The sequence below is a fragment of the Phodopus roborovskii genome, unplaced genomic scaffold (genome assembly GCF_943737965.1).
Source record: "Phodopus roborovskii unplaced genomic scaffold, PHOROB, whole genome shotgun sequence".
NCBI classification, from domain to species: Eukaryota; Metazoa; Chordata; class Mammalia; order Rodentia; family Cricetidae; genus Phodopus; species Phodopus roborovskii.
In genome coordinates, this window is record NW_026126027.1 from 199,340 (window position 1) to 210,573 (window position 11,234).

General features: G+C 38.2%; 1 protein-coding gene across 1 annotated transcript in view; it reads left to right on the forward strand.

The window, feature by feature from the left end:
* The window catches only part of Klf8 (KLF transcription factor 8), a 25,196-nt gene extending 14,360 nt beyond the window's left edge, over positions 1-10,836 (forward strand). Inside the window, exons 3-6 of the mRNA XM_051179348.1 lie at positions 1,174-1,735; positions 3,573-3,684; positions 4,340-4,479; positions 10,301-10,836. Coding sequence (XP_051035305.1) covers positions 1,174-1,735; positions 3,573-3,684; positions 4,340-4,479; positions 10,301-10,482 — 996 coding nt within the window. The 3' untranslated portion in view covers positions 10,483-10,836. The remainder of the gene's footprint in view (positions 1-1,173; positions 1,736-3,572; positions 3,685-4,339; positions 4,480-10,300) is intronic.
* The last annotated feature ends 398 nt before the right edge of the window (positions 10,837-11,234 follow it).

Sequence of the window (11,234 nt, forward strand, 5' to 3'; positions counted from 1 at the left end):
ACTTCTCTCTCTGTGCCTCCGTTTCTTCCCTTAAAATAAAGATCTTCAATTCCATCCATATTGAACTAATAACAGAATTGTATTCTTTTATGTATCATGTTTTCTTTATCTTTTATCAATTGGTAGACAGATTCCATCCATGTCTTGGCTGTTGTGAATAGAGCTGTAGTGAACATGAGAGTACAAGTGTTTTGGTCTGTGTCTCTGTTTCTGTTTCTCTGTATCTTTTAACTCTCTCTGTGTGTATAGACCAAGTCTTTCTGTGTACCCCAAGCTGGTCTCAAACTCATGATCCTCTCACCTCAGCCTCCTCTGCCTCAGCCTCCCCATTGATGGCATTATAGATGTGCATTTATTTTTAAAATATTCTACAATTTAGAATGTACAAATTTTAATATTGCATGTATCATATTCCCTGTGCATATTATCTGCTAGCATACCATTGCAAATTGAAGTGTTATTCTTACCTCTTTTCTTTCCTTAAGAAAGCCTATTAATTCTCTTACTCATCTGAAATGTCACCAACTCCTTAAAGCCTTCCCTATCTAGATAGAACAAATTACCTAACCTTCCCCCCCACCCCCACCCAACAAACCTTTTTTATGTTGGAAATGGTACCTGTGGCTTGGATTTTGTTAGGCAAGTTATGTACCGCTGTGTTACATGTAATTCCTTGTTTGTTTCTCTGGAGCTTCTTGTTCATATGTCACATCACTTAATTCAGTATGATTTGCAAACTACTCATACTAATATTTTAATTAGTATATATTTAGCTGTGCTTACTCATAACTGATATCATTTATCACAGTGCGTTTGCAGGAAGATTGTGTAAATGGTTTCTGCTTTCTTTTTTTTTTATTGAAGAGCTATTTTCTAAATGAATATCCTTTTATTGGATTTTTCAAGTTAAAATTGAATTTTATTTCAGATCTATGATTGTGAAAATTTAAGTAAGGGACTTTTATCAATTGTGTGATATAGCAGTACCAACACTTAACACTGGTGCTTGGAAACATTTTTTCCTCTTTCTATTCTTTAGTATATTACAGTCTCATTTCTTTCAGTATGATGTATCGTTTCCATGAGTATAGTAGAAGTTTCTTTCTTTCATTGTTCTTATGTCTCTTTAGAGTACTAATGGTGGTTGTCTTACCTCATAATTGTTTATTTTAGGTCACTGGCCCTGTTCAGATCAGAAATCGCCCTGTGACAGCAGACAGAAGTAATATGACTTCTCCACCACTCCTGGATGCCAGCTCAATGGAGAACCCAGCCCTATTTAATGATATCAAGATTGAGCCGCCAGAAGAACTCCTGGCTAGTGATTTCAACATGCCCCAGGTGGAACCAGTTGATCTCTCCTTTCACAAGCCGAAGGCTCCTCTTCAGCCTGCTAGCATGCTACAAGCTCCAATACGACCTCCCAAGCCACCGTCTGCAGCCCAAGCCATTGTGGTGTCTACTTCATCTGACACAGGCACCTCACCAACCATCCCTACTGTTCTCACTCCAGGCTCTATCCTAGCCTCCTCTCAGGGGACCGGGGGCCAGCCGATTTTACATGTGATTCACACTATTCCCTCAGTCAGTTTGCCAAATAAGATGGGCGGACTAAAGACAATCCCACTGGTGGTTCAGTCTTTGCCTATGGTCTATACCAGTTTGCCTGCAGATGGAAGCCCTGCAGCTATTACTGTCCCACTCATTGGAGGAGATGGCAAAAATGCTGGATCAGGTGAGTAGGATATACAGCTTCTTACAGTCACTTGTCTTCTTTTCTGAGCCATTCTATAGTGTCTCTTTTCATCTCTTCCAATTTTGAGGGAACACTGTTTTCAAAGGGGACTTGTTTTAATTATCATTTTTTAAAAAAGTGGTTTTAAAATCATTTCTATGTAATGTTTAAGAATCTGTATGAGCCATGTGTTTTGGCACATACCTGTAATCTTGGTACTTGAGAGGCTGGGGCAAGAATGATTGTATTGCAAGTTCTAGGCCACACCTTGGTCTAGGTTACCTAGGGAGACCTTGTCATGAAAGAACCTATAATTGATCTCCTTTAGACCATGTTCTCAAACCGGGATGCATATTCTTGGCTGAAATATTATGCATCTTCCTAGAATCTTCATATGCTATTATTTGATAATAAAGAATTGAAAGCATCATATTTAAAACATTGCTGTTGTAAAGCAAAATTTGAACACAGTTAAATTACAAACTCAAAAAAAATAGTTTACACTTGCTAAGACACTGTCCATCTCTGTGACTTCCTAGGTTATTGTACTTTTTTTTCTGTGCCATTAGGAGTACTTTGTTAGCAAATTCAATATTCCTAACACTACCAAAACTTGGCCAAGTTTAGCTCTCACCTCTCACCACACCTTCCCTATTCTCTATAGAAAAGTCTCTGCAATATAGCCACATTTCCTGGGCAGCCCTTTATTTGACATCTGTGACCTTCCTTTTAAGATTTTATTGCTTTTAAGAGTTTATTTGATTTCAAGAGTATGAGGCCATTTTTCCTAACTGGGTTGGCAATTCTCAAGAACATTCTTACGCTGTGACTGCACCTCTCCAGAGACACCCACCACAGGGCTCTCTAGTAGTTGTTTAACTACAGATCATTTGTTGAACAAATAAGGCTGAAAATTTGCTCAGAATAGTTTCATATGCTATCATCTATTCATTTATTTATGTTTTGTGATACTGCTCATTTAATTGAGGGTCTCACACATGGCAAACAAGTACTCTACTACTGATACAGTTTCATGTCTTTGAACATATTACCCAAGCAGATGTTGACCTTAATGATTATTCTGCATCAGCTGGGGTTTCAGGTGTGTGTCACCAGTCCTATATTATTTACCTTTTGAAGTGAGCTCAGAATTCAAAAGGTATAAATTAAGCCCCATCTTTCATTGTCCTCAACAATAGTTCTCTTTCCAGAATTGCATTTATTTTAGTTCATAATCTGTTGCTTCTGACATGGTTTGAAATATTACAGTTAGCTTTTTTTTTTTTTTAAAGACATGGTTTCTCTTCTTTGTAGCCCTGACTGTCCTGGAACTAGCTCTGTAGACCTGGCTGGCCTTGAACTTAAAATTAGCCTTGAGTGTTGTAATTATTGGGATAATTCTAGAAATTCTCTCAAGACAGTCAAGGGGACTGTTCAGAGACTTCAGTGTCCCCAAAATACATTGAACCCATCTTTTCATACTGTTCAGAGATTTCAGTGTCCCCAAAATACGTTGAACCCACCTTTTCTGCACAATCTATCCAAGGAGCTGGAGATAGAGGGATGGATACATCACACTTAGATTGTGTCCTAGAGAAATTCACATCCTGGTGATGCAAGAACAGTCTTGATACCCTGTCCCTTCTTCTGTCCCTTCTTATGCTACAGAAATTGTTCACTGTTACTGTCTTCCTCCTCTTTCTTTTTTTAAAATAATTTTGTGTCTTCCACTTCTTAATATGGGCCAAACTGGAAGTCCTGAAAGTAATTGTTGAGTTGAAAAAATTGTAGAGGTGCACACATCCTGATCTACAGTGCTCCTTTTCTTTGCTTTTAGTCAAAGTTGACCCCACCTCCATGTCTCCACTGGAGTTTCCAAGTGATAGTGAGGAGAGTGCCATTGAGAGTGGATCTTCAGCCTTACAGGGACTGCATGGATTTCAGCAAGAGTAAGTACTAGTGTGTGTGTGTGTGTGTGTGTGTGTGTGTGTGTGTGTGTGTGTGCGCGCGCGCACGTGTGCACATATGCGCGTGCATGCATATAGAGTTAAAATTAAACAGAACACAACATTAAAAGTTTGAGGAAAATAAAATGCAAACTAACTGCTTTCCCCAAGAACTATGTAATTGTGTGGACATACATGTGTATGTTCATGCATGTTATAATAGAATTACATTCTAATTGTATATCATGAATTCTATCCTTGAGAAAAATCTTTCAATTTCCCAAAAATTTTACTTTTGTGGTGTTTTTCTCTACAAGTTTAAAATAGCCTGGTTTTCTAATCTTGAAATGTATCGGAAGCAATTAGCTTGCATTGAGCAAACATGTTATATGAAAAAATGCATTTTGTTAAGCACAAGAATAGCACTTGTTGAAGTGAAATGTTCACACTGTTTGACAACATATTTATTCAAGGAAAAATCACCACTCCTATGCTTTCTCAGGGAGCTGCATTTCCTAAGTAGACTGGCCTAGTTGAAAAAATTGCTTACATTTCTCCTATTTCTTCTCTTAGGGAGCTAGCATTAAATTTGCATAAATGATAAGATGGTATGAAGTACCACCATTGTAATTGGTGTTATCTTACTTTCTTTGCTCAGACCAGCAACAATGGCCCAAATGCAGGGAGAAGACTCTCTTGACTTAAAGAGAAGACGGATTCACCAGTGTGACTTTGCAGGATGCAGCAAAGTGTACACCAAAAGCTCTCACCTGAAAGCTCACCGCAGGATCCATACAGGTCTGCCCCTCGTGTCCCCCCCGCCCCCCCTCCCGCGTTCCAGCTTCAGCGCACACTTGCATACACATATACTATGACAGAGGAGGCTGGGGGAGAGAGAAAAGCTACAAGGAAGAAAAGATCACTTATGGGTTTTGGCCATATTGTTCTTATCCTAAAACCACAGTCTAGCAAAACAAAAAGCCTATTACCTTTCAAGTAAGTGTGCTTTTGTGCCTAGTTTTGCAGTGCTAGGTATTAAATAAAACCAAAGTATCATTCATGATATTCAAGTACTCTATCAACTTAGTTATATTACCAGCTCCTTTTGTTTTGTTTTGTTATTTTGACATTGGATCTCATGTAGCCAACCTCTGACCTCAAACTTTCTATGTAGCTGGGCTGACTTTGAATTTCTGATGCTTTTGCCTTCATATCCCAAGTCCTGGGATTATAAACATCATATTTTTGAGTTTTGTTTAAGGAATCTCCATACTGTTCTCTATGAACTAGTTTACTTTCCTACCAGCAGTACATCAGGAATCTTTCTCCATATTCTTCTCAGCGTATTGTGTTATATTTGTTTGTTTGTTATACTAGCCATTCTGACAAGGCTAAAGTAGAATATAATTTCTCTTGTGCATCTGTAGTGGCTGGACACTGAGCATTTTCCATGTATTTGCTGAAGCACTTGTTATTTTTGTCTTCTCAGTAGTGTGTGTTCACATTTTTTTCCCATTTAGTGACTAAATTACTCATTTGCTGTTAACTTTTTTGAATTCTGTGTATATTTTGGATGTGAATCCTCTCTCATATGCATAACTAGCAGAGGTTTATCTCTCATTCTATCAATTGTCAGTGTCTTATGTTGATTGTTTCTTTATACTGCAGATGTATTTCTTATCACCCCATGTGTCACATTTTGATTTTATTTCCTGAGCTATTGGGGTCATTGAAGTATTTTACATATTTTCCTCTAAGAGTTTCAGAATTATGGTTCTAACATTAGTTTCTGTAGCATTTTGAGTTGAGTTTTGTTTAGTGAGAACCAGGGATATATTTTCAATATTTTCCTGGCACCATTTATTGCCAAGGATGATCTTTCCCCAGTATATATATGGATTAGCTATTTCTCATCATTTGAACTAAATATTTGAGCAAATCAACTTGAAAGAGGGGAGATTTATTTTGGTTTCTGGTTTCAGATGTTTTAGGCTATGGCTACCTCTCTGTTGCTTCAGGGAAGAGCATGTCAGGGAATGGGGTGGCTCACCATATGGTGGCATATAAGAGACACAGGGATAAACAAAGACAGGCCATGGACAAGATATGCCTTCTGAGTATGTACCTTCATACTGCAACTGATCTACTTCCTCTATGCAGGCCCTGACTCGTGTTTTACATTATTTACGAATAATGTAAAGTTTTAAGAGAATGAATGGATTTAATATTGAGTATAATCCTCAAAATCCAGTCACTTCTAGCATTACCAACTAGGGACAAGCCATCAATACATAATCCATATAACCTTTTGGGGTTATTTTACACTGAAACATACTGTTTTGTTTTGTTTTTGTCAAGAATCAGATGACTACAGATGTGTGGATTTATTTCTAGGTTCTTTATTCTATTCCATTGACCTGTGTGTCTGATTTTTATACCAGTACTGTTGTTTTGTTGTTGTTACTATTGCTCTGTAGAATTCTGGAATACCTTCAGTATTACTTTCCTAAGCATTTTGTTTAAGATTGCTTTGGCTATTTAGGTCATTTGTGCATCCATATAAATTGCAAGTTTGCCTGGCAGTAGTGTCACATGCCTTTAATTCCAGCACTCAGGAGGCAGAGGCAGAGGGATCTCTGTGAGTTCTAGGCCAGCCTGGTCTACAAATTAGTTCCAGGAGAGCCAGAATTGTCACAGAGACAGAGAAAGCATGTCTTGAAAAACCAAAAAAAAAAAAAAAAAATTAAAAGACTACAGTACACATACCTTTTCCACATTGCTTTATATATATTTATAAGAACATAGAGTTATGATAATGCTGGAAAGGGGGTTTAGGAAACCATTCAGATTCATTGTTTATGGCATGGTGTTAATGAAATGATACAAGGGAAACAGAACAATCATTTTATTTGTGTTTCCTTTTAAATATCATCTATATTTTTATTACAAGAAAAAGAAAACTCAGGTTGTCAGGCTTGGCAGCAAGCACCATTACCAAGTAAAGAAGACCATTTCAGTGTGCTCGTTCTCTCCTCCACCCCCCCCCCCGTGTGTGTGTGTGTGTGTGTGTGTGTGTGTGTGTGTGTCTGTCTGTCTGTCTGTCTGCCTGCCTGTCCGTCTTTCTGCCATCTCTTGTCTTGCTATATTGCTCTGGATAAAATTTCAAACACTGTATTTAGAAGGAGTATGGATGGTAGACATCTTTGTCTTGTTTTTTTATTGTACAAGAAATGCTCCTAAATTCTCCTCATTCAGTATTACGCTGGCTATAGATTTGCTGTATATAGCCTTTATCATGTTGGATGTGACCCTCTTGTTCCTTATTCCTTCAAGGTTTATATTATGAATATATGTTGAACTATATCAGAGTCCTGGCTTGCATTAATTGAGATTATCATTTATCTTTGATCCTGTTTATGTACTGTGTTACATTTATTTATTTGTGCACATTGACCTATCTTGGCACACTAGAATGAAATCAAGTTAACCATGGATTATTATTTTTGATATGCTGTTTTATTCAGTTTGAAAATAATTTATTGAGGATTTTTATATGTTTATCAAGGCTGTTGGCCTGTACCTTGCTTGCTTGCTTGCTTTTTTTTTTTTTTTTTCATTATGTCCTCATCAGGTTTTGGTATCTAGATAACAGTGATTTTAACTTGAACAAAAGATTATTTAACCATAATAAAAGGCAAAGGTCTTGAAGTAGAAAGACACACTTCTTCCTGAAGTATTTTTGAATCTGAGTGCTCTAGCAGTGAGCTCAGATTGCCACATGGTGGCACTCCTTTAACAAGACAGTTATTATTCATTCGGGTGTAGTGAAAGTAGAACTTCCTTGAGTAATTACAATAAAGTCTATACATAGCAAAACTGTTGTAAAGTGTAGAGATGGGATACTATCATTTTGAATAAAAGTGAAAAAATCTCATTTGCATTTCCTACATTCTCTGAAATTCTTTTCTCCTTTCTAGATGTTAATGATCATGTGTAACCTTCCAGTCTTTTGTTTGGCGAGAGATAGACAAGATAGCCCTGACTAGTACTCACTCTGTAGACCAGGCTTGCATTGAACTCAAAGATCTTCCTGTCTCTTCCTTGTGTGTCTGGGATTAAAGGTGTGTACCACTATACCAAGGTTATCTTTAGTCTTAGTACATTCGGCTGGCTGTGTGTCAGTCTTCTTTGAGGTTAATGCAGCAGTTGAAATGATCACCAACCAAATAGTTTCCTGGTAATACTTCAAACCTGTGAGCTAGACTGGACTCCATTCTGTTGTCTGTTATCTAACAGTTAAACAGTTAATTAGTTAACACTTGATAGGGTTAGTAGGTGGCAAGCAGCAAGTTAAAAGATGCAAATCTGATTGCCACTAGAATTTAAAACAGCAAAAAGTAAATGCCTCAGAAATTTTATAATGGGGAAAGGAGGGATATAATAACAAAGACTGTTGGAATCCTAATACACTTTGTGTCTGCATTATTGCTTGTCTCTGATTATAAAATAATACATACTCATTATAGTGGATGAGAAACAGAAGCATATTAAGGAAAAACAAATATTGCTATGATTTGTGACCTACATTTAACCACAGTTATTCATATAGCATATTTGCTTTAATTAAAAAATCATGGCTGGGCCATGGTGATGCGTGCTTATAATCCCAGGCAGAGGCAGGCATATCTCTAAATTCAAGGCCAGTCTGACCTTCAGAGTGAATTCCAGGATAGCCAGGCTACACAGAGAAACCATCTCAAAAATAATAGGTTTATTTATTTTTACTTTATGTGTAGGGGTGTTCTTCCTGTGTGTATGTCTGTATACCATAAATGTGCCTGGTGCCACAGAGGCTAGAAGAAGGCATCAGATCCCTTGGATATGGAATTACTGGTGGTGGTGATGTACCATGTGGTTGCTGGGAATTGAGCCTGGGTCCTCTGGAAGAGCAGCCAATGCTTAGAAACATTGAGACATACATCCGGCTCCAATTAATTAACTTTTGCAACATAATCTCACTTAGGAACCCAGTCTAGCCTCAAACTCTTGGACCTCCGGTTTACTTGTGTTTACTACCACTCCTGGCTTAATTTTTTGTTGTATATTATACCTATCATATATTATATGTCTGTATCATGATTTTAAACTATTCAAACAGTACAAAAAGTTATTTTAAAAAGGCCTCCTACCATCCTTCACCTTGACTTTTCTCATTGTTGGTACTTTTTCTATAATTTTTATTTCAGTGTGTTGATGTTTACTTTGTCTTGAGTGTACAAATGTATGGTGTGCATATAATGAGGTTGTGCTGTGGTAATTCTCTCTATACTAAGTTTTTCCATTTTTCTTTCTCTCTTGGACTTGACAGCTCTCCCCATCCCTTTCCTTGTATGAGTTTCCTAGCTTACACAGAAGCAAGCACACTTTAGCTCAGTGCTCTTTTCATTGAGTCACATGTTTTTATTGTAGATGGATTTATTTCAGATTGTTCATTAGGAAGTATCCTATGAGAGAATATGGTTAGAACAGTGTAGTATCATGGAGAGTGACAGCCACCTGGATTTGTGTTAAAATTTGCATGTCAAATTCCGCCTACAGGCTGGTGTGTTTGAAAACTTGGTCCCCAGCTGCTTGTGCTGTTTGGGGGAGGTTGTGGAATTTTTGGCAGTTGGTGTTGGATGTAGGAAGTGAATCTCCAGGAGGTAGGCTTATAGCCCAGTCCCACTTTGTCCTTTTCTGTTTCCTGATCTACAGAGATGTGAGTACATGCTGAACCAAGCTCCTGACCAAATGGAGCCTCCTGTCACCATGGCTACTTTGCCTTAATAGACTGGATGCCCTTAAACCACATGATCTGGAATAAGTCTTTTCTTCTATAACTTACTTCTTGCCAGTATTTGGTCACAGATAGGAGAAATGTAATGAATACAGTTTGTATTTCAGTTGCAGTGCTCCCTAGCAATCTGATTTTTTTTCTTTCCTCTTTTGATCTGCTACTTCACTATATAGCCTTGTATAGCCTGAAACTCACTATGTAGATTTGCCTGCCTCTCACTTTTGAGTGCTAGGGTTTTAGGCATGTTTTCCTATGTGTGCCTCCACTGTCTGTTTACCTTTTAAAATGTTTTGAACAACCTTGTGAGATATTTTTGCCTCTGTTTAAATTTGAGAAAATAGACTTGGCCAGGGGAAAGCTACTGTTTATATGTGGTTAGCTTGGTAGAAGCAGGACTCAAAGAGTCTTTGAGAGTCCATATTCTCTCCACTTTACTACCTCAGCCTAAGTTTAGACCTTCTGCAAACAACAGTGTGCAGTCAAGTAGACTTTTAGGTATTATCATCACTACAAAACCCAATAACTATGTGAAGTAATACATATACTAACCAGTTAGATTTAACCAGTCCACAGTGTATGCATATTTTGCAACTTGTAGAAGACAAGCAATATGATGTTTATTTGTCAAACTAATTAAATAAAGGTGAATGAGAGTGTCCCTCCAAGGTGATTGTCATACTTTGGGACTAAAGCTTTGATATAAATACAAATTATGTATTCTGCTATCTTTCTGGTAGCCAGTTATTTCCTGATTACTTCCATTTTGCCATGTTCTCCCTGCAGGAGAGAAGCCTTACAAGTGCACCTGGGATGGCTGCTCCTGGAAATTTGCTCGCTCGGATGAGCTCACTCGCCATTTCCGTAAGCACACAGGCATCAAGCCCTTCAGGTGCACAGACTGCAACCGCAGTTTTTCGCGATCTGACCACTTGTCCCTACACCGCCGCCGCCATGACACCATGTGAATATCCCGGGCCACAGTGGATGTGCTGCACTGGTCTCCAGAGTGTGTGCTGAGGTTGAGACTATGTTTCCCTCTTTGACTACAACTTATCCCAGTGATTGGGGTTTGAACAGCCTACTGAGCCAGGTTGATGAGACTGGAGAAAAAGTTAGCTGGTCTCCCATGTGGCTCTTCATATTCCTCTTTCACCTCTCCACTATCCAGACTTCAGTTTTCTCAACCTCTTCCTGGGTTGAATTCTAGTGCGGCGCCCATGGTTGCCCTCCCTGACCCCTCATGCTATATCATAGACATTTTTCCTACAATAACAAAACAGGAATCAACTCAAGGCTGTGAACAAACATCCGCTGCTCCCCCCCCCCCCACTTTTCTCTTGTTTTGTGAAGTTACTTAACGATGTCCTAAAATGAGAGGGATTTTTTTTTTTCCTCAGTCATAGGTACAAGGGGCATAACAGTGGAGTTGATTGGTCAGATTTATAGAGAATTGAATCTGAAATAGCGTCTCATTCTTACCCCGAAGGTTTTGTAGATCCAGTTTCACTTGTTCTTACCAGTTTGGTTTACAGGCAGTACCAGCCCTCCTTTTTGAAGTCCATCAAAGAATGAAGGGATTTTCTTGACCTCCTCTTCCTCTTCATGCTCCTTTATAATTAAAGGTTTTATGGCACAATTACATTCTTTTTAGCTTAAGTTTGGACAAATATTCAAAGCACAGAAGACTGATCAGTAGGGAGAAGTATTCTAGGAAAAT